General features: G+C 55.9%; 1 protein-coding gene across 1 annotated transcript in view; it reads right to left on the reverse strand.

Moving 5' to 3' along the window:
• LOC126260780 (mucin-19-like) overlaps positions 1–23238 on the reverse strand; it is a 65731-nt gene that overhangs the window by 10977 nt on the left and 31516 nt on the right. The window contains exons 28-52 of the mRNA XM_049958117.1: positions 22697–22996; positions 22308–22414; positions 21920–22025; positions 21690–21833; positions 21301–21443; positions 20949–21054; positions 20557–20862; positions 20241–20474; positions 19979–20085; positions 19591–19696; positions 19165–19308; positions 18812–18918; positions 18618–18722; positions 18425–18529; positions 18227–18338; positions 18038–18144; positions 17840–17951; positions 17651–17757; positions 17453–17564; positions 17227–17370; positions 14915–17176; positions 14532–14864; positions 5570–5658; positions 3264–3379; positions 1068–1321 (exon numbers count right to left, since the gene is read on the reverse strand). Coding sequence (XP_049814074.1) covers positions 1068–1321; positions 3264–3379; positions 5570–5658; positions 14532–14864; positions 14915–17176; positions 17227–17370; positions 17453–17564; positions 17651–17757; positions 17840–17951; positions 18038–18144; positions 18227–18338; positions 18425–18529; positions 18618–18722; positions 18812–18918; positions 19165–19308; positions 19591–19696; positions 19979–20085; positions 20241–20474; positions 20557–20862; positions 20949–21054; positions 21301–21443; positions 21690–21833; positions 21920–22025; positions 22308–22414; positions 22697–22996 — 5868 coding nt within the window. The remainder of the gene's footprint in view (positions 1–1067; positions 1322–3263; positions 3380–5569; positions 5659–14531; positions 14865–14914; positions 17177–17226; positions 17371–17452; positions 17565–17650; positions 17758–17839; positions 17952–18037; positions 18145–18226; positions 18339–18424; positions 18530–18617; positions 18723–18811; positions 18919–19164; positions 19309–19590; positions 19697–19978; positions 20086–20240; positions 20475–20556; positions 20863–20948; positions 21055–21300; positions 21444–21689; positions 21834–21919; positions 22026–22307; positions 22415–22696; positions 22997–23238) is intronic.

Here is a 23238-nt window from a genome sequence, read left to right on the forward strand (position 1 = left end):
TTGTTTGAACATTTTCGACGCTCTCCGTGAGTCCCGTCTGATGGGGATCCCACACTGCATAGCAATACCCCAGAAGAGGACAAACAAATTTAACGTAGGCAGTCTCTTTAGTAGACCTGTTGCATCTTCTAACCTTTTTTGGAAATAAATCGCAGTCCTCGGTTCGCTTTTCGTGCAACATTACGTATGACATCGTTTTAATTTGAACTATTCTTAATTGTAATCACTCAACATTTAGTTGGAATTTACAGCCTTTAGATTTTCCTGCAACCTAAATATAGCGAATTCCTTTTAGTACTCATGTGAATGACCTCCCACTTTTCAATATTTAGTCGACTGCCACTTGCCACAAATCAAGAAAACAGGTAAAATGAACTCAAATAGCTTATAGTGTGGAAGTGAGTGTAGTATCGGAAGAGGACAAATCGAGACAGTACGATAATGTGGTGTGTGATATGGTCGGAGTGTGACTGAGAGAGTGTGTGAGGGTGTGGTGTGGTGTGTGTGTGTGTGTGTGTGTGTGTGTGTGTGTGTGTGTGTGTGTTAGAGAGAGATATATAGAGGGAGAGAGAGAGAGAGAGAGAGAGAGAGGGAGAGAGAGAGAGAGAGAGAGAGAGAGGGAGAGAGAGAGAGAATGAGAGGGGGGACAGAGGGGGGAGAGGGAGGGAGAGAGAGAGAGAGAGAGAGAGAGAGAGAGAGAGAGAGTGGGAGAGTGGGAGGCAGAGAGTGGGAGAGAGAGAGTGGGAGACTGACAGAAACATACAAAGAGAAACACAGTGCCTCGAAAAGGGGTGAGGATTTATTTACGTTTCAGCGAGGAAAAAGATATATCTGTTCATTTATTGTTGTGAGACTATTCTATTGAGAAACAGTCATTGCTGGACATGTCAATATTTTATCAGTCTGGAATGAATACGTAGACGAATTAAAATTATTGACATGCATCCAATTGCAGAAGATATAGTCGAACAACAAATTTCTGTTGATATTTTCAAGAAACTTCTCCTGCTTGTCCTTTAGTAATTTCCATTTGATTTTAATTCAGACATTCTGGCCGCTTCACTCACCGGCAGCGTTCGTGGCCCCCCAGCCGGCGGCAGTGAAGCTCGGCGGGTCTCCGTCCTGCGTGTTGAGACAGGCGGGGAAGACGGCGTCGCTGAACTCCACCCCCCTGTCCAGCCTCAGCAGCGCTATGTCGCCGTAGGACTGCCGCTTCCTGTACCTGGGGTGCAGCACGATCTCTGAGATCCCGTACTGAGCGTCATAGTCTCCTGTGGACGTCAGATCGACCGTCCCGAGGCGTACTGCCACCGGTCTGCCCCTGCAACAGACGTGAAGCATGTTACACTCTTCATCAGCCCTCACGCTCCGGATGTCGCAGATTTACAGCCTTAACATGGATGTCGTCTTGATTATATTAATCAGGGATAGGAGAGCCCGGCTGTGTAACTATCATTCCATCCCAAACTTAAGATTTGGGTGAAAACAGATAACCTGCGTCATTATTTGGTGCAAGAATTGTAATGAAGCGCCAGATTATGGATTCAAAGGTCACAGGTTCGTTTCCTGGGCATCCCTAGGATTGTTATCAGTCACTTATCACTGGACAGTAATTTGGTCGCATTCCAGTTCAGCTATATCCCACGAGACTATAATTTATAAACCTGGCATGTAGCGCTCCAAGTCGGGTCACTTTGCTGCACGATTTGCCCAAAAAACAGCAAATGGATTGGTCAGCAGATTTTGAATGAAAGACGACTGACGGGGACTGGATGTTGTGTTGTCCGCATGATCGACGCTTAAGTCGTCAAAGTGGCGTCAAATAAAAAGATTTGCACTGGGGGACCGAAGAACCCAGATGCTGTCTCCCTACTAATAATGTCAAAATGGTTCAAATGGCTCTGAGCACTATGGGACTCAACTTCTGAGGTCATCAGTCCCCTAGAACTTAGAACTAGTTAAACCTAACTAACCTAAGGACATCACACACATCCATGCCCGAGGCAGGATTCGAACCTGCGATCGTAGCGGTCTCGCGGTTCCAGACGCCATAATAATGTCATACCATCATTTCATTTCATGCTCGGATGGGTTAGAATAGATACTTTGTGTGCACTGGAACTGTCGTGTCTATGTCACAAGTATCGAAGGTACCATGCTAGAACTTTTAATTGAAAACAGGTTACTGAGACTCTGTATGAAATTCCGGTTAAAAAGTAACCAACTTTTCTGATTGTTCGGCAAATCGGTGGCTAAGGCATTGGGTTCAAATCCTTGCCTGGTCAAAATATTTACGTTTTATGCGGTTTCCCCGTATCAGGTAAGTGGAATTCAGGGATGGTATTTTTGTAAAGGAGACGGCCGGTTTCCTTTCTAATCGCAGTCCAGTCAGTGCTTGGCTCCGACTGTAATTACCCAAACGCTCTTTCTTCCGAATGTTTGTAAAAATTAATCAATAAGAATATCTATTTCCGAAATCAATGAGGTTAAGTGCATGGCTCTGCAGAAGCGGTACTATAATAGAGTGTAGCTGATGCCTCTAGACTACTCAATATGCAATCAAAGAGCACTTGGAATTCTTTTTCGAAGAGGATTACAAACGAGATTTGTTTGTGAGTACACAAAGCAACAACAGTTGTTGCTGGAAGACATAGGCAAACCAGCTGACTTACACCGCATGCAAGATATATTGATGAGCTACGCATGACGCGTGCGTGGAGGCCCGTGTGGCCGGTCATTGTCTTACTGAAGTACGGCAGGTGGAGGTGCCTAAAGAAGGGAACATTCTGCAGGCTCTAGAACATGCCTGACATAGAGTAGCAACCCTTCGTGCAGACTACTATCAGAATGTTGGTGTCTGTTGGCCATGCACGTTTAGTCTTTCCGTGATTTCACAAAATCGTTTAACGCAAATGCCGGGATGTTTCCTCCGAAACGGAGTTGCCCTTTCCCCGTCCTTCCCCAGTCCGATCCGTGCTCCACCTCCACATCTCCAATGAGTCCGCTGTCGACCGCACATTTAACGCTAATTTCCTTCCTTCCTTTCCTTTCGTAGCGCACTACTGCTGAACTAGTGAATCGACTTTCCCATTTTACCGACGACGCACACAATGCCAACATTCCACCTGTCATTAACACGCGTTCCCAAGTATTAATGTGACATGGTACTCTCTGCATGAATCGCTGCCACCAACTGATGATACATCAGAGGAGAGATTAGATATTTTTTTGTGCCACGGAGATGTACAGAGAAGGCTACTCACGTGATCCTGTTGGCGCAGCAGTGGGCCGCGGTGAGGACGAACCGGTCGCTGATGAGGGTCCCTCCGCACAGCCAGCTGAGGCCCTCGGTGCCCGCCACGCTGTAGCCCAGCGCCGCCTGCAACACACCACAGCCGTCTCAAGAGTCTGAGCCGATGCCTGTGAAGCCGTTGCAAAACGAGACACAGAAACGTGTGTTTGACTTTGCTCGCCATATCGAGAAACTTAGTCAAAATATTCCGGTCTATTACGCCGTGGTCGAATGGATTTCACATTAAAACCCAACGTTACGTCCCCATCTGCGGTTGCCATTTTCAAGGGGAATCGTATCTTCTTTGAGAGTCCGATTCACGTACCGGCTCGCTAATGACTGCAGCAAAATTCCGTTTACCCGTGCTCCCGCGCAGCGGCGTGTCGTCATATGGTTTGAACACCCGAGTACAATTGTCCGTTGTCGGTTGCCGTCGTCCGCTGTTGCTATCATCGCATTGTTGATCCAGATATCGTTCAATTTCACGTCCTCCTCCTTTCTAGTGAAACTACTGGTATGTTTAACAATCTCTATTGTTCGTATGTACAGACTTCAATGGTATCTGCTGGTGGCTGCCCATACCTGGGCCCCATAAAAATGAATGTGGTGGTCTCCGGGTGCAAAACGTGTTCTACAAAGGCTGACCTGGCAGTCTCTCCCTCTCTACTATTCTCCTTCTAGTCGTTTATTTGACCGTTTTTTCTGTAGAGCCCACGTACAAATCCCCACAACTACACGCTATCCTATAAATTCCTGTTTTTTTCCCAGCGGTTTGCCACTATCCTTGGCCGGTTTTAGGTGATCCTGTATCTTCTGCGTTGGTTTGTAGATTACCATGATGTTCCGTTTCTCAGGCCGAGCGGGGTAGCTGATCGGTCTACGGCGTCTTGTCACGGTCCGCGTGGGTCCCCTGTCGGAGATTCGAGTCCTTCCTCGGGCATGGGGGTGTGTGTTGTCCTTAGGGTAAGTTAGTTTAACTTAGTATAATTAGTGTGTAAGCTTAAGGATTGATGACCTCAGCAGTTTGGTCCCATAAGACCTTACAACCAATTTCCAATTTTTTTCCGTTTCTCAAGATTTTTCATATGCGGTCTGTAGCGTTCTTAGCTAAGGATAAGAAAACTTTCGGTATCCACTTTGGGCGGCGGTCTTAAAGCTCTTTTTACCTCAGCGGCCTCATAACCATTCTTGAGCAAATGCACTGGTGAGTTTTTTTTAATTCCACGTCAAGCAGCTCTCGTTTGCAGATGATACTTGCTCTATCGGTCAATCTTTTTGTGATACCGCGCTTTTACTGTGGACGGTCGTTCGAATCGTGGTGTTGGTAACTGACTGTGTGCGTGGGTTTTCGGTGAACCGAGTGGCACAAGTCACCGGCTACGGCCAGCTACGCTCGGGAATTCGAAGCGAGTGACGTCACGTTCTTACATTGGAGCACGCTTGAACGGACTTCTGATGCAGTCATTAGCGAGGCGGGGCGTGAATCGGACGCACAAAGAAGCTACCTTGGGCTTTAATGCAAAATCCATCCGACCATGGCACAGTAGCGCGAAATATTTTATTAATTGTGACTTACCCTGTCGCTGAACTTAACATTTTACGATTCTGGAAATGTTTTGTTGGCACTAGGCATAAGGCGTATGAAAACCCTCTGCTTACAGGGTGTTCGAAAGTCTTTGCACCGGAAGTCCGACGGTGATGGATGACGTCATGGGGGAACCAATTTTGCTAGGACACAAGATGTTCACTAAGGCTTCCGGTGACGCTAGCCGTCCTTTAGTATTCGTCGGCTCTGGGACGATGAGTTTTCACCGAACTAACAGGGTGTGCTAACCAGTGTCCTGCATACCACGTACCCCAGTAAAGTGATAGAGTAATTAACGATAAGAAAACCTTAACAATTTTTAAAGACTAGAGCTGTCCCTTTTCATACATATCAGATGACTGGCTTATTGCCATCACAGACTGGCTACGCACGCTGCAGGTTGCCAATGCCCTGCCGCCTCTCACGGGCTAACCAGTAACAAAGGACGTCTGGCGTCGATGTGAAGCCTCACCTCAGCGAGCGTTTTGTCTCTGGCAAAAGTTGTTTCCCATGACGCGGTTCCTCACCCCCAGACGTTTGATGCAATGACTCTGAAACACCATATGTATATTTCGTAAAACTTTCAATTTCAATTTCCGTACCCTAAGTCAGAATTATACCGTTTCAGTGTTTTAACCTCGATACCATATCATACGGTAGAAATTGCTCAGAGAATAAGTTCTTAAACTCACCATGTGTGGGAATTCGAGTTGGCCAACCAGTTTGCCTAGGAGAATGTAGAACTCAGGGCCGCTCCGCTCGTTTTTGTATTTGCGGCAGGCTGTGGAAAACGAGAAGAAGAAGGTGATTCAGTGAGCAAGATTCAGCACGTTTGAGCACAGAACACAGTCTATCTTCCTTTCCATTCTTGTTACACAGATTGCGCTTCGGCCTGTATGTGTGAAGGTAGACCTGTCCATCTACCTTTCATGTGAATCCCCCACTTGTGGTTGCTTCAGAAAATTCTAAATAAAACAGAGAGCATATTTTGCATTTGCCTCACGAAACATTGCCACTTTGTATATGAAATGATTCTCAACGTAATATACACTCTAACGGCAAAGAAACTGGTATAGGCATGAGTTTTCAAATACAGAGATGTTTAAACAGGCAGAATAAGACGCTGCGGTCGGCAAAGCCTATGTAAGACAAGAAGTCACGGGCGCAGTTGTTAATGTGTTGTAAGTAGGCTGTTTATGTTTTCTTATTGGTAACGCCACGTAGCGCTCTGTATGAAAATCACTGGCTGTGCTGTGTGCAGTCTGTGGCTGGTTTGCATTGTTGTAATACTCGCCATTGTAGCGTTGGGCAACTGGATGTGAACAGCGCGTAGCGATGGGCAGTTGGAGGTGAGCCGCCAGCAGTGGTGGATGTGGGGAGAGAGATGGCGGAGTTTTGAAATTTGTAAGACTGGATGTCATGAACTGCTATATATATTATGACTTTTTATCACTAGTAAGGTAAATACATTGTTTATTCTCTATTAAAATCTTTCATTTGCTAACTATGCCTATCAGTAGTTAGTGCCTTCAGTAGTTTGAATCTTTTATTTAGCTGGCAGTAGTGGCGCTCGCTGTATTGCAGTAGTTCGAGTAACGAAGATTTTTGGTGAGGTATGTGATTTGTGAAAGGTATAGGTTAATGTTAGTCAGGGCCATTCTTTTGTAGGGATTTTTGAAAGTCAGATTGCGTTGCGCTAAAAAATATTGTGTGTCAGTTTAAGCACAGTCATGTATAATTTTTCTAAGGGGACGTTTCAGTGTGAGTGAATTCCTAAGGAGCCAAACCGCCGAGGTCATCGGTCCCTAGACTTACACGCTACTTAAACTAACTCGAACTAACTTATGCTAAGGACAACACACACACCCATGCTCGAAGGACAACTCTAAACCTCGGCCGGAGGGGCCACGCAATCCGTGCGCTGTTGTTAGATCGGTTACTGCTGCTACAATGACAGGTTATTAAGATTTAAGTGACACTGAAAGTGGTGTTATAGTAGGCGCACAATCAGTGGGACACAGCATCTCCGAGGTAGCGATGAAGTGGCGATTTTCCCGTACGACCATTTCATGAGTGTCCCGTAAATATCAGGAATCCGGTAAGACATCAAATTTCCGACATCGCTGTGGCCGAAAAAAGATCCTGCAAGAACGGAGGCAACGATTGAAGGGGGTCGTTCATTGTGACAGAAGTGCAACCCTTCCGGAAACTGCTGCAGATTTCAATGGTGAGCCGTCAACAAGCGCCAGAGTGTGAACCATTCAACGGGACGTCATTGATATGGGCTATCGGAGCCGAAGACCTGCTCGTGTACCCTTGATGACTGCACGACACAAAGCTTTACACCACGCGTGGACCTGTCAACAGCGATATTGGACTGTTGACGGCTGCAAACATGTTGCGTCGTCGGACGAGTCTCGTTTCAAATTGTATCGAACGGATCGACGTGTACGGGTATGGAGACAACCTCATCAGCCCATGGACCCTGCATGTCAGCAGGGGACTGTTGAAGCTGGTGGAAGCGCTGTAATGGTGTGGGGCGTATGGAGTTGGAGTGATATGGGATCCATTCACAGATGACTCGTACGTAACCATCCTGTCTGATCACCTGCATCCATTAGTGTCCACTGTGCATTCCGACGGACTTGGGCAATTCCAGCAGAACAACACCCCACACATCTACATTTGCTACAGAATGGCTCCAGGAACACTCTTCTGAGTTTAAAAGCTTCCGCTGGCCACCAAACTCCTCAGACATGTAGATTATTGAGCATATCTGGGATGTCTTCTAACGTGCTATTCAGAGAGATCTCCATCTCCTCGTACTTTAAGGGATTTATGGACAGCTCTGCAAGATTCGTGGTATGGATTACCTCCAGTACTACTTCAGACATTAGTCGAGACCTTGCCAAGTCGTGTTGCAGCACTTCTGCGTGCTCACGATGCCCTACACGATATTAGGCAGGTGTACCAGTTTCTTTGGCTCTTTAGTGTATAGTATACACTCCTGGAAATGGAAAAAAGAACACATTGACACCGGTGTGTCAGACCCACCATACTTGCTCCGGACACTGCGAGAGGGCTGTACAAGCAATGATCACACGCACGGCACAGCGGACACACCAGGAACCGCGGTGTTGGCCGTCGAATGGCGCTAGCTGCGCAGCATTTGTGCACCGCCGCCGTCAGTGTCAGCCAGTTTGCCGTGGCATACGGAGCTCCATCGCAGTCTTTAACACTGGTAGCATGCCGCGACAGCGTGGACGTGAACCGTATGTGCAGTTGACGGACTTTGAGCGAGGGCGTATAGTGGGCATGCGGGAGGCCGGGTGGACGTACCGCCGAATTGCTCAACACGTGGGGCGTGAGGTCTCCACAGTACATCGATGTTGTCGCCAGTGGTCGGCGGAAGGTGCACGTGCCCGTCGACCTGGGACCGGACCGCAGCGACGCACGGATGCACGCCAAGACCGTAGGATCCTACGCAGTGCCGTAGGGGACCGCACCGCCACTTCCCAGCAAATTAGGGACACTGTTGCTCCTGGGGTATCGGCGAGGACCATTCGCAACCGTCTCCATCAAGCTGGGCTACGGTCCCGCGCACCGTTAGGCCGTCTTCCGCTCACGTCCGAACATCGTGCAGCCCGCCTCCAGTGGTGTCGCGACAGGCGTGAATGGAGGGACGAATGGAGACGTGTCGTCTTCAGCGATGAGAGTCGCTTCTGCCTTGGTGCCAATGATGGTCGTATGCGTGTTTGGCGCCGTGCAGGTGAGCGCCACAATCAGGATGCATACGACCGAGGCACACAGGGCCAACACCCGGCATCATGGTGTGGGGAGCGATCTCCTACACTGGCCGTACACCACTGGTGATCGTCGAGGGGACACTGAATAGTGCACGGTACATCCAAACCGTCATCGAACCCATCGTTCTACCATTCCTAGACCGGCAAGGGAACTTGCTGTTCCAACAGGACAATGCACGTCCGCATGTATCCTGTGCCACCCAACGTGCTCTAGAAGGTGTAAGTCAACTACCCTGGCCAGCAAGATCTCCGGATCTGTCCCCCATTGAGCATGTTTGGGACTGGATGAAGCGTCGTCTCACGCGGTCTGCACGTCCAGCACGAACGCTGGTCCAACTGAGGTGCCAGGTGGAAATGGCATGGCAAGCCGTTCCACAGGACTACATCCAGCATCTCTACGATCGTCTCCATGGGAGAATAGCAGCCTGCATTCCTGCGAAAGGTGGATATACACTGTAGTAGTGCCGACATTGTGCATGCTCTGTTGCCTGTGTCTATGTGCCTGTGGTTCTGTCAGTGTGATCATGTGATGTATCTGACCCCAGGAATGTGTCAATAAAGTTTCCCCTTCCTGGGACAATGAATTCACGGTGTTCTTATTTCAATTTCCAGGAGTGTATTTTAATACAATTTAAATGTAAAAGCAAGAAATTAACGTTATTCTGTGTCGACTATCAATTCAGAAAACTTGTTTAAATGTTTTTCCACACCTTCGTAGCAATTCTATCAAGAAATCATTGGCAGGATCATATAAACACAGCTACATTGCGCTGCCGAGTATGGAATTCATGTTAGATCAGTTCCTCAATCACATTAGCACGATTAGTGATCTATTTCATAAAATTTTGCGACTTACTCTGAAGTTAAGAATACACCAGTTATAGTGCGTGCAAAATGCCGTGGCCGCTGGACGCGCAGTCTGGTGGGGAACCATGGTGAGAGGTGCAGTGGTGGGGGGTCGCTCAGAGCGCTGTAGTGGAAGAAGTGGATCTCTGGAGGGGAAGCGCCGTTCCAAACTGAAGCCTATGCTCACATTTTTTGTAAATGTTAATTGGGGCCCCTCCTCGCCCACACTTACATGGGGACCATTCAAAAAGATCTACTGTCACTCCTGCTTTCGTTAGTATCTAAAAGGAATTCCGCCGAAAATGCAGCGATTTATTTTCGCCTGGCTTCTTAACCATTTGTTTCAGAGAAGCGTCATGATTGCGAATTTTGAGTAAAAGATATACATTTCTCTAGCTGGCATGTCAAAATTTCCTTCTTTTGCCAAAAAGACAGCACAGTCTGCACTGTCTCATTTCACTAACATGTTGTGCAGACACAATTGCGAGACAACTATGAAACATTGGTTTATTAAGTTTATTAGATGAGGAAGAGAGGAACAGTGAAGTCAGTAGCTTATGAAGAAGCACATCCTCTGTACAAAGAAACCTGTAATGTGTTCACGTATGTTGTTCCGAAACCCATAAGATTTCTCATTTCACCAGCTATCGACGGTCCTTAAAAATTACATTCTTTTTCCAAAAAAGTCTGTAGTTACTAGAATAACTCGGTGGATAATGAAGTTTTATATAATAACAATATGGTAAAATACACTCTTCTTTGTGCGCTATCATTTGCCAAAACCTCATTTCGATATCTGAAACCTTTTATGAAACATGAGGCATTTTGTGGATATTTCACTCTGGCTTTATCACAGGCACGTCACGATCGCAAATGAGTGAGCTACATCACATCAATTTTCTCGAGACAGGCGACAAATAAATACCACTACCGAAGTGTACAAAAAAAAAATCAATATGTTAGCTGAATTTCCTATTCAACAACGTATTTCTTAATTTGCATCGAACGCAAAATCATAGCGACACCTATTTTTCATTGCACACTTTTCGAAATTTCGCGCAGTGTCTTACTTTCGCATAAAAAGCAAAATACCTACGACCATTAAAGAAATGATGGGTACATCATCATGAAACTGAAATATAAAACTATATTTATTTATTTATTTATTTATTGCCAAATTATATACCTGTTACCTGATGTTTAAAACAGGTCGTACATCTTACAATTTTCGTTTTTCATCTTTTTACAGTTTTCTTTCCTTTTGTTTTATCTACAACATTTAGAAAGAATGATTCAAAATAACAGTAATTTGAGGTTGAAATATAAATAAAATTTTGTTGTTTTTAAGAAGACTATAAAAAGAAGATAGGATAGATGAGAGATATGTTAGTACCATCACCGAGTGTGACTGACGGTGAATACCTCGGAATGGTTTCATCGAGCCGTTGACAGCCAGTCACACACACACGCAAATGGTTATTAGTAGAGAAATAATGTTTCTTATCCTATTTGTTACTAATCCTATGTATTAACTACATTAGGTGCGCATCCATGTACAGCATTTGGTGTTTTCTTGGCTAGATTGCCAGCAATTTGCTTATTTACTGTCACATCTCAGCTTCCCCCTCCTGTTCCTCCTCATTGTCACTTCGCTGTCACTGTGGGTATCGCTGTCCACCCTCTGGAGATTTCTGTTACGCTGCACATAGGCATATCTGTGATGTCGTGTCCGCATATACTCTTCATGTGTTGTTTTTGAAATACTGTTTGTCAGCGCGTTTAATTGTGCCCATTGTTCTTCGTTTCTTATTGCTGTATATATATCTATGTCTGTATCTGTGTAATCTAAGTGTAGTGTATGTCTATTGTTCGCGTATTGCCCGCAGAAAAAGACAGTGTGTTCTGGGGATTCTTCTTCCCCGCATGTGCATGTAGGTGTCTGCCTCAGACTCACGCGGTTTAAGTGCGTGGGATAAGGTCCGTGCCCGGTTAACAAATGTACCATACCGCGGCTGGGATCGATATGTCTCATTCTCAACCGCTCCCTTATGTCAGGGACGAAGTCGTGCAGTCTTCGTACCTTATCACTTACATCCCACTCACCTTGCCATGCATCCAAACGCCAACTTTTAAGGTGACGTATCGTCTCTATGGGCACACCGGTTATAGTGTGTACCTTATCTAGTCTCCCCACCTTTAACCAGTACCTTGCAGCTCTGTATTTGATCGTGATATCTATGGGGCATATTCCGAGCACCACAGACAGTGCATTCGCTGAGGTGGTACCGAAGACTCCAGATAGCCTAAGTAGGACACTTCTCTGCCCTCGTCTGACGGATGCTTTGTCGGTGACCACGTTCAGTCTATGTGCCCACGTGCTAGCTGCAAAGCTGAGTACTGATTCGAAGAGCGCACAGTGGCATGTACGTATGACTGGTAGAGGTAGTCTGTACTGTTTTGAATTTAGCATCACCAGTTTGTGGAGTATTTTTTCTGCTTTGTCTGTTGTTAGCCTTATGTGTTCGTGGAAATTCAATTTTTCATCTATGTGTACCACAAGATAGCGCGTAATGCGTGCTCGTTTGATGTTTGTGTCCCCAATTTTAACCGAAGGATTCCTTTGGAATGATCCTTTCAGTAAAGTGTATGTTGTTTTGTTTTCGGCTATCCTGAGTTTGTTGTTGTGACACCACTGAGTAATTGTTTGTAGTAATCCACTGGCTTTCTCTTCTAACTGGGCTCTGTTGTTTGCAGTGACTACAACTAATACGTCATCTGCGTAGGCGACAATTCCGTCTGACGTGTTATCCCCATCCAGAAGTTGTAGGAGGGGTTCGATTGTTATGCCCCAGAAGATGGGGCCGCAGATCGACCCTTGAGGACAGCCTTTGGTAATTCTTTTAATTACTTTCCGGCTGTCCATCTGCCATTCGACTACTCGGTCTTTACAGTAGTCCAGAAAACTGTTGAACAGTGATTGCGGTACCTCCAGATGTCTTAGCCTCTGAAACAGTGCTGGCCACCAAAGATTATCAAATGCTGCGGCAATGTCAATCATTATTGCCATGGCGTATTTCTGTTTTGTGGTGTTAACTATGTGGAGGGCCTGGTTGATGGCATCATCTATTGATCTGCCAGATCTGAAGCCGAACTGGTGTTGGCTCATACCCCTGAGAGCTCTTTGTGTCTGCAGGCGCTTACATAGTAGCTTCTCCTGAATCTTTGCTAGGGTGTTTATTAGGCATATTGGTCTGTAAGTCTTTGGATCCGAAGGATCCCTGTCCGCTGGTTTCTTAATAATGACTGCTTTGGAGGTTTTCCATACTGTAGGTACCCTGCCCAGCCGTAAGGCATCGGTCACTAACGTTGTTAGGAACGGGCTGATCTGGTCCAGGTGCTTTTTTGTTTTTGAGCTCTGAGATTGCTAGCGCAACCTCTTCTTGCGCAAAAGGACAGGTGACTGTTGCAGTGTTGTATGGTGTGTGTAGGTTTTCTCTTAGTGTTGCATGATATTGTGTGTCTGTATCGATAACGTCGTCAGGGAGCAGTTTATACAGCAGAAACTCCGCTGTATTCCTCCATCCCCTCGTCATCGTGCCGTCATCCTGCCTTAGCGTTCCCAGAACTAGTGGGGTTTTTATCTTCTCTGTAAGTATTTTGTATGGTTCCCCCCATATATTTTGCGCTGTTTGTGTTGTTACAAATAGCTCCCATTGTTGTCTACGCGTGTTGTATAGGGTCTAAGTCTTGTGCAAGCCTATATGCTTCAAGTCTTATTCGTCGGTCCCTATAAGGAAAGCAAAAATATTTTTAACAGAATAGTTTATGTAAAATAGTTTGAGAAAGATTGCAGTCAGCGCGCCTCGATTCTGTCATCGCTGATCGGACAAAAGGTGGAAAACACTTACCGGTTTCATCTTCCGAACAAACGAATGAACTGACCATCAGGGCAAAGTGAGTTCTGGCAATGAATTGTTCAACTGGGTAAACCTGAATATTTCCGGAATCTCACCTGCAGATTTTTCAGCGCTCGTTTAACTTTAGGACTCTGTATCTCAGAATGAACAAAAATGGACTTGTACCACTATTTAAATAAGCCTTTCATATGTGACATGGGCTTATTTTGGAAATATCTCGGCTAAAAGGCTGCTCCGGATCGATGTCTACGAATGTGATACACATATTACATACAATATGGAAAGAAATAATGTGGGTAGAAACCAGGAATGTACTATTCGGTTGGGGGTAATAACGTGGAAATGAAAGGGGGAGGAAGAGACTGAGAGACAGAGAAGGGGTAGGAGGACATGGAGACAGATATGAAGGAGGAGGCGGTGGACACAGTGAGGAGAGAGGGAAATGAACGAAGAAAGAGAATAGGAGGAGACGATGGGCCGCGAGATGGGTAGGAGAAAATGAACAGAGAAAGGAAGATGAGATAGACAGTGGAGAAATGGACGAGAGAGAGGAGCAGGAGATGATAGACAGAGGCGGAGGGGGAGATGGGCAGGAAGAGGGGTGAGGAGCAGGCAGGTGGACAGAGATAGGACCTGGAGGAGATGGAGCTGGCTGGAAGAAGTGGACGGTGGGAGGGGGAGAAGGAGACAGACAGAGAGAGATTGAAGAAGAAGATAAGCTAATAGAACTGGAACAAATACATAACCGTGCTACAATTGGTACTCAGCTAGTTGGAAACAAAATAATTACCGAATCATGAAGAAGCAGTTGTCCACCATTCCGAATTGCGCCAGAGACGGTATAGATGTTGAAGAAAAGGAAGAAGCCTTCTACATAAGTCGCACTTTTTCCCGTATATTACTGACCACGACACGACATTTCGAATAATTAGAAGGATTTTAACTGAGAAAAAAAGGGTTCGTGTGTCCTAGAACGAAGTTCCAAGTTTTTCACACTTGTGGAAATAAGCGTCATGTTTTACTGAAGTGGTCTGGACGAGAGAACCGGCCGTTATGTTGCACGGACCAGTGTAAGACCTGCTCACCTGCCACACTGGGCCGTTCCCCGTCGAGCCCCGCGCGACCCTCGTCTGCCCAGATGTCGTTGTCACCGGCGTCCCAGTACGGATCTCGCACGTCGTCGTCTCCGTCGTCGTACCGATCCCAGCAGTCGGCCGGGACGCCGCCGTCGTACTCGTCGCGCCCCGTCTCGTCGCGCCGCTCGTCCGTGCAGCAGACGACCTCGTCGAAACCGACGAAGCCGCAGCGGCGCGGCAGCGGCCGGCGCTCGAGGATGGCGCCGAGCGCGCTGCGGCAGTGGCGGACCCTGCGGCAAGTGCCGGGGGCGGCGGACGCGTCGTCCCAGCAGGCGGCGCCCTCTGCGGGAGGACAGCGACAACAATAGTAGCAGTAGCAGCGCTGTGTGCACCAACTGCTCTGCGGCGCTCTGGAGGGGCGGACCTTGCCGCGAAAGGGGTGGGGCCGGCTCCGGGAGGGGTGGTGGTGGGTGGGGCGTGGGTGGCGTGGCCGGCGCAGGGGGCGGCGGACGCGTCGTCCCAGCAGGCGGCGCCCTCTGCGGGAGGACAGCGACAACAATAGTAGCAGTAGCAGTGCTGTGTGCACCAACTGCTCTGCGGCGCTCTGGAGGGCGGACCTTGCCGCGAAAGGCGTGGGGTGGCTCCGGGAGGGGTGGTGGTGGGTGGGGCGTGGGTGGCGTGGCCGGCGCAGGGGGCGGCGGACGCGTCGTCCCAGCAGGCGGCGCCCTCTGCGGGAGGACAGCGACAACAATAGTAGCAGTAGCAGCGCTGTGTGCACCAACTGCTCTGCGGCGCTCTGGAGGGCGGACCTTGCCACGAAAGGGGTGGGGTGGCTCCGGGAGGAGTGGTGGTGGGTGGGGCGTGGGTGGCGTGGCCGGCGCCGGGGGCGGCGGACGCGTCGTCCCAGCAGGCGGCGCCCTCTGCGGGAGGACAGCGACAACAATAGTAGCAGTAGCAGCGCTGTGTGCACCAACTGCTCTGCGGCGCTCTGGAGGGCGGACCTTGCCGCGAAAGGGGTGGGGTGGCTCCGGGAGGAGTGGTGGTGGGTGGGGCGTGGGTGGCGTGGCCGGCGCCGGGGGCGGCGGACGCGTCGTCCCAGCAGGCGGCGCCCTCTGCGGGAGGACAGCGACAACAATAGTAGCAGTAGCAGCGCTGTGTGCACCAACTGCTCTGCGGCGCTCTGGAGGGCGGACCTTGCCGCGAAAGGGGTGGGGTGGCTCCGGGAGGGGTGGTGGTGGGTGGGGCATGGGTGGCGTGGCCGGCGCCGGGGGTGGCGGACGCGTCGTCCCAGCAGGCGGCGCCCTCTGCGGGAGGACAGCGACAACAATAGTAGCAGTAGCAGCGCTGTGTGCACCAACTGCTCTGCGGCGCTCTGGAGGGGCGGACCTTGCCGCGAAAGGGGTGGGGCCGGCTCCGGGAGGGGTGGTGGTGGGTGGGGCGTGGGTGGCGTGGCCGGCGCAGGGGGCGGCGGACGCGTCGTCCCAGCAGGCGGCGCCCTCTGCGGGAGGACAGCGACAACAATAGTAGCAGTAGCAGCGCTGTGTGCACCAACTGCTCAGCGGCGCTCTGGAGGGGCGGACCTTGCCGCGAAAGGGGTGGGGCCGGCTCCGGGAGGGGTGGTGGTGGGTGGGGCGTGGGTGGCGTGGCCGGCGCAGGGGCGGCGGACGCGTCGTCCCAGCAGGCGGCGCCCTCTGCGGGAGGACAGCGACAACAATAGTAGCAGTAGCAGCGCTGTGTGCACCAACTGCTCTGCGGCGCTCTGGAGGGCGGACCTTGCCGCGAAAGGGGTGGGGTGGCTCCGGGAGGGGTGGTGGTGGGTGGGGCGTGGGTGGCGTTGCGGCGCCGGGGGTGGCGGACGCGTCGTCCCAGCAGGCGGCGCCCTCTGTGGGAGGACAGCGACAACAATAGTAGCAGTAGCAGCGCTGTGTGCACCAACTGCTCTGCGGCGCTCTGGAGGGGCGGACCTTGCCGCGAAAGGGGTGGGGCCGGCTCCGGGAGGGGTGGTGGTGGGTGGGGCGTGGGTGGCGTGGCCGGCGCAGGGGGCGGCGGACGCGTCGTCCCAGCAGGCGGCGCCCTCTGCGGGAGGACAGCGACAACAATAGTAGCAGTAGCAGCGCTGTGTGCACCAACTGCTCTGCGGCGCTCTGGAGGGCGGACCTTACCGCGAAAGGGGTGGGGTGGCTCCGGGAGGGGTGGTGGTGGGTGGGGCGTGGGTGGCGTGGCCGGCGCCGGGGGTGGCGGACGCGTCGTCCCAGCAGGCGGCGCCCTCTGCGGGAGGACAGCGACAACAATAGTAGCAGTAGCAGCGCTGTGTGCACCAACTGCTCTGCGGCGCTCTGGAGGGCGGACCTTACCGCGAAAGGGGTGGGGTGGCTCCGGGAGGGGTGGTGGTGGGTGGGGCGTGGGTGGCGTGGCCGGCGCCGGGGGTGGCGGACGCGTCGTCCCAGCAGGCGGCGCCCTCTGCGGGAGGACAGCGACAACAATAGTAGCAGTAGCAGCGCTGTGTGCACCAACTGCTCTGCGGCGCTCTGGAGAGGCGGACCTTACCGCGAAAGGGGTGGGGGCGGCTCCGGGAGGGGTGGTGGTGGGTGGGGCGTGGGTGGCGTGGCCGGCGCAGGGGGCGGCGGACGCGTCGTCCCAGCAGGCGGCGCCCTCTGCGGGAGGACAGCGACAACAATAGTAGCAGTAGCAGCGCTGTGTGCACCAACTGCTCTGCGGCGCTCTGGAGGGGCGGACCTTGCCGCGAAAGGGGTGGGGCCGGCTCCGGGAGGGGTGGTGGTGGGTGGGGCGTGGGTGGCGTGGCCGGCGCAGGGGGCGGCGGACGCGTCGTCCCAGCAGGCGGCGCCCTCTGCGGGAGGACAGCGACAACAATAGTAGCAGTAGCAGCGCTGTGTGCACCAACTGCTCTGCGGCGCTCTGGAGGGGCGGACCTTGCCGCGAAAGGGGTGGGGGCGGCTCCGGGAGGGGTGGTGGTGGGTGGGGCGTGGGTGGCGTGGCCGGCGCCGGGGGTGGCGGACGCGTCGTCCCAGCAGGCGGCGCCCTCTGCGGGAGGACAGCGACAACAATAGTAGCAGTAGCAGCGCTGTGTGCACCAACTGCTCTGCGGCGCTCTGGAGGGCGGACCTTACCGCGAAAGGGGTGGGGGCGGCTCCGGGAGGGGTGGAGGTGGGTGGGGCGTGGGTGGCGTGGCCGGCGCCGGGGGTGGCGGACGCGTCGTCCCAGCAGGCGGCGCCCTCTGCGGGAGGACAGCGACAACAATAGTAGCAGTAGCAGCGCTGTGTGCACCAACTGCTCTGCGGCGCTCTGGAGGGGCGGACCTTGCCGCGAAAGGGGTGGGGGCGGCTCCGGGAGGGGTGGTGGTGGGTGGGGCGTGGGTGGCGTGGCCGGCGCCGGGGGTGGCGGACGCGTCGTCCCAGCAGGCGGCGCCCTCTGCGGGAGGACAGCGACAACAATAGTAGCAGTAGCAGCGCTGTGTGCACCAACTGCTCTGCGGCGCTCTGGAGGGCGGACCTTACCGCGAAAGGGGTGGGGGCGGCTCCGGGAGGGGTGGTGGTGGGTGGGGCGTGGGTGGCGTGGCCGGCGCCGGGGGTGGCGGACGCGTCGTCCCAGCAGGCGGCGCCCTCTGCGGGAGGACAGCGACAACAATAGTAGCAGTAGCAGCGCTGTGTGCACCAACTGCTCTGCGGCGCTCTGGAGGGGCGGACCTTGCCGCGAAAGGGGTGGGGGCGGCTCCGGGAGGGGTGGTGGTGGGTGGGGCGTGGGTGGCGTGGCCGGCGCCGGGGGTGGCGGACGCGTCGTCCCAGCAGGCGGCGCCCTCTGCGGGAGGACAGCGACAACAATAGTAGCAGTAGCAGCGCTGTGTGCACCAACTGCTCTGCGGCGCTCTGGAGGGCGGACCTTACCGCGAAAGGGGTGGGGGCGGCTCCGGGAGGGGTGGTGGTGGGTGGGGCGTGGGTGGCGTGGCCGGCGCCGGGGGTGGCGGACGCGTCGTCCCAGCAGGCGGCGCCCTCTGCGGGAGGACAGCGACAACAATAGTAGCAGTAGCAGCGCTGTGTGCACCAACTGCTCTGCGGCGCTCTGGAGGGCGGACCTTACCGCGAAAGGGGTGGGGGCGGCTCCGGGAGGGGTGGTGGTGGGTGGGGCGTGGGTGGCGTGGCCGGCGCCGGGGGTGGCGGACGCGTCGTCCCAGCAGGCGGCGCCCTCTGCGGGAGGACAGCGACAACAATAGTAGCAGTAGCAGCGCTGTGTGCACCAACTGCTCTGCGGCGCTCTGGAGAGGCGGACCTTACCGCGAAAGGGGTGGGGGCGGCTCCGGGAGGGGTGGTGGTGGGTGGGGCGTGGGTGGCGTGGCCGGCGCAGGGGGCGGCGGACGCGTCGTCCCAGCAGGCGGCGCCCTCTGCGGGAGGACAGCGACAACAATAGTAGCAGTAGCAGCGCTGTGTGCACCAACTGATCTGCGGCGCTCTGGAGGGGCGGACCTTGCCGCGAAAGGGGTGGGGCCGGCTCCGGGAGGGGTGGTGGTGGGGGTGGGGCGTGGGTGGCGTGGCCGGCGAAGGGGGCGGCGGACGCGTCGTCCCAGCAGGCGGCGCCCTCTGCGGGAGGACAGCGACAACAATAGTAGCAGTAGCAGCGCTGTGTGCACCAACTGCTCTGCGGCGCTCTGGAGGGGCGGACCTTGCCGCGAAAGGTGTGGGGCCGGCTCCGGGAGGGGTGGTGGTGGGTGGGGCGTGGGTGGCGTGGCCGGCGCAGGGGGCGGCGGACGCGTCGTCCCAGCAGGCGGCGCCCTCTGCGGGAGGACAGCGACAACAATAGTAGCAGTAGCAGCGCTGTGTGCACCAACTGCTCTGCGGCGCTCTGGAGGGGCGGACCTTGCCAAGAAAGGGGTGGGGGCGGCTCCGGGAGGGGTGGTGGTGGGGGTGGGGCGTGGGTGGCGTGGCCGGCGCAGGGGGCGGCGGACGCGTCGTCCCAGCAGGCGGCGCCCTCTGCGGGAGGACAGCGACAACAATAGTAGCAGTAGCAGCGCTGTGTGCACCAACTGCTCTGCGGCGCTCTGGAGGGCGGACCTTACCGCGAAAGGGGTGGGGTGGCTCCGGGAGGGGTGGTGGTGGGTGGGGCGTGGGTGGCGTGGCCGGCGCCGGGGGTGGCGGACGCGTCGTCCCAGCAGGCGGCGCCCTCTGCGGGAGGACAGCGACAACAATAGTAGCAGTAGCAGCGCTGTGTGCACCAACTGCTCTGCGGCGCTCTGGAGGGGCGGACCTTGCCGCGAAAGGGGTGGGGCCGGCTCCGGGAGGGGTGGTGGTGGGGGTGGGGCGTGGGTGGCGTGGCCGGCGCAGGGGGCGGCGGACGCGTCGTCCCAGCAGGCGGCGCCCTCTGCGGGAGGACAGCGACAACAATAGTAGCAGTAGCAGCGCTGTGTGCACCAACTGCTCTGCGGCGCTCTGGAGGGCGGACCTTACCGCGAAAGGGGTGGGGCCGGCTCCGGGAGGGGTGGTGGTGGGTGGGGCGTGGGTGGCGTGGCCGGCGCCGGGGGTGGCGGACGCGTCGTCCCAGCAGGCGGCGCCCTCTGCGGGAGGACAGCGACAACAATAGTAGCAGTAGCAGCGCTGTGTGCACCAACTGCTCTGCGGCGCTCTGGAGGGGCGGACCTTGCCGCGAAAGGGGTGGGGCCGGCTCCGGGAGGGGTGGTGGTGGGGGTGGGGCGTGGGTGGCGTGGCCGGCGCAGGGGGCGGCGGACGCGTCGTCCCAGCAGGCGGCGCCCTCTGCGGGAGGACAGCGACAACAATAGTAGCAGTAGCAGCGCTGTGTGCACCAACTGCTCTGCGGCGCTCTGGAGGGCGGACCTTACCGCGAAAGGGGTGGGGCCGGCTCCGGGAGGGGTGGTGGTGGGTGGGGCGTGGGTGGCGTGGCCGGCGCCGGGGGTGGCGGACGCGTCGTCCCAGCAGGCGGCGCCCTCTGCGGGAGGACAGCGACAACAATAGTAGCAGTAGCAGCGCTGTGTGCACCAACTGCTCTGCGGCGCTCTGGAGGGGCGGACCTTGCCGCGAAAGGGGTGGGGCCGGCTCCGGGAGGGGTGGTGGTGGGTGGGGCGTGGGTGGCGTGGCCGGCGCAGGGGGTGGCGGACGCGTCGTCCCAGCAGGCGGCGCCCTCTGCGGGAGGACAGCGACAACAATAGTAGCAGTAGCAGCGCTGTGTGCACCAACTGCTCTGCGGCGCTCTGGAGGGGCGGACCTTGCCGCGAAAGGGGTGGGGCCGGCTCCGGGAGGGGTGGTGGTGGGTGGGGCGTGGGTGGCGTGGCCGGCGCAGGGGGCGGCGGACGCGTCGTCCCAGCAGGCGGCGCCCTCTGCGGGAGGACAGCGACAACAATAGTAGCAGTAGCAGCGCTGTGTGCACCAACTGCTCTGCGGCGCTCTGGAGGGCGGACCTTACCGCGAAAGGGGTGGGGTGGCTCCGGGAGGGGTGGTGGTGGGTGGGGCGTGGGTGGCGTGGCCGGCGCCGGGGGTGGCGGACGCGTCGTCCCAGCAGGCGGCGCCCTCTGCGGGAGGACAGCGACAACAATAGTAGCAGTAGCAGTGCTGTGTGCACCAACTGCTCTGCGGCGCTCTGGAGGGGCGGACCTTGCCGCGAAAGGGGTGGGGCCGGCTCCGGGAGGGGTGGTGGTGGGGGTGGGGCGTGGGTGGCGTGGCCGGCGCAGGGGGTGGCGGACGCGTCGTCCCAGCAGGCGGCGCCCTCTGCGGGAGGACAGCGACAACAATAGTAGCAGTAGCAGCGCTGTGTGCACCAACTGCTCTGCGGCGCTCTGGAGGGCGGACCTTGCCGCGAAAGGGGTGGGGCCGGCTCCGGGAGGGGTGGTGGTGGGTGAGGCGTGGGTGGCGTGGCCGGCGCAGGGGGCGGCGGACGCGTCGTCCCAGCAGGCGGCGCCCTCTGCGGGAGGACAGCGACAACAATAGTAGCAGTAGCAGCGCTGTGTGCACCAACTGCTCTGCGGCGCTCTGGAGGGGCGGACCTTGCCGCGAAAGGGGTGGGGCCGGCTCCGGGAGGGGTGGTGGTGGGGGTGGGGCGTGTGTGGCGTGGCCGGCGCAGGGGGTGGCGGACGCGTCGTCCCAGCAGGCGGCGCCCTCTGCGGGAGGACAGCGACAACAATAGTAGCAGTAGCAGCGCTGTGTGCACCAACTGCCCTGCGGCGCTCTGGAGGGGCGGACCTTGCCGCGAAAGGGGTGGGGCCGGCTCCGGGAGGGGTGGTGGTGGGTGGGGCGTGGGTGGCGTGGCCGGCGCAGGGGGCGGCGGACGCGTCGTCCCAGCAGGCGGCGCCCTCTGCGGGAGGACAGCGACAACAATAGTAGCAGTAGCAGCGCTGTGTGCACCAACTGCTCTGCGGCGCATTGGAGGGCGGACCTTACCGCGAAAGGGGTGGGGTGGCTCCGGGAGGGGTGGTGGTGGGTGGGGCGTGGGTGGCGTGGCCGGCGCCGGGGGTGGCGGACGCGTCGTCCCAGCAGGCGGCGCCCTCTGCGGGAGGACAGCGACAACAATAGTAGCAGTAGCAGCGCTGTGTGCACCAACTGCTCTGCGGCGCTCTGGAGGGGCGGACCTTGCCGCGAAAGGGGTGGGGCCTGCTCCGGGAGGGGTGGTGGTGGGGGTGGGGCGTGGGTGGCGTGGCCGGCGCAGGGGGCGGCGGACGCGTCGTCCCAGCAGGCGGCGCCCTCTGCGGGAGGACAGCGACAACAATAGTAGCAGTAGCAGCGCTGTGTGCACCAACTGCTCTGCGGCGCTCTGGAGGGCGGACCTTACCGCGAAAGGGGTGGGGCCGGCTCCGGGAGGGGTGGTGGTGGGTGGGGCGTGGGTGGCGTGGCTGGCGCCAGGGGTGGCGGACGCGTCGTCCCAGCAGGCGGCGCCCTCTGCGGGAGGACAGCGACAACAATAGTAGCAGTAGCAGCGCTGTGTGCACCAACTGCTCTGCGGCGCTCTGGAGGGGCGGACCTTGCCGCGAAAGGGGTGGGGCCGGCTCCGGGAGGGGTGGTGGTGGGGGTGGGGCGTGGGTGGCGTGGCCGGCTCAGGGGGCGGCGGACGCGTCGTCCCAGCAGGCGGCACCCTCTGCGGGAGGACAGCGACAAAAATAGTAGCAGTAGCAGCGCTGTGTGCACCAACTGCTCTGCGGCGCTCTGGAGGGCGGACCTTACCGCGAAAGGGGTGGGGTGGCTCCGGGAGGGGTGGTGGTGGGTGGGGCGTGGGTGGCGTGGCCGGCGCCGGGGGTGGCGGACGCGTCGTCCCAGCAGGCGGCGCCCTCTGCGGGAGGACAGCGACAACAATAGTAGCAGTAGCAGCGCTGTGTGCACCAACTGCTCTGCGGCGCTCTGGAGAGGCGGACCTTACCGCGAAAGGGGTGGGGGCGGCTCCGGGAGTGGTGGTGGTGGGTGGGGCGTGGGTGGCGTGGCCGGCGCAGGGGGCGGCGGACGCGTCGTCCCAGCAGGCGGCGCCCTCTGCGGGAGGACAGCGACAACAATAGTAGCAGTAGCAGCGCTGTGTGCACCAACTGCTCTGCGGCGCTCTGGAGGGGCGGACCTTGCCGCGAAAGGGGTGGGGTGGCTCCGGGAGGGGTGGTGGTGGGGGTGGGGCGTGGGTGGCGTGGCCGGCGCAGGGGGCGGCGGACGCGTCGTCCCAGCAGGCGGCGCCCTCTGCGGGAGGACAGCGACAACAATAGTAGCAGTAGCAGCGCTGTGTG

This window comes from Schistocerca nitens, chromosome 5 (genome assembly GCF_023898315.1).
Source record: "Schistocerca nitens isolate TAMUIC-IGC-003100 chromosome 5, iqSchNite1.1, whole genome shotgun sequence".
Lineage (NCBI taxonomy): Eukaryota > Metazoa > Arthropoda > Insecta > Orthoptera > Acrididae > Schistocerca > Schistocerca nitens.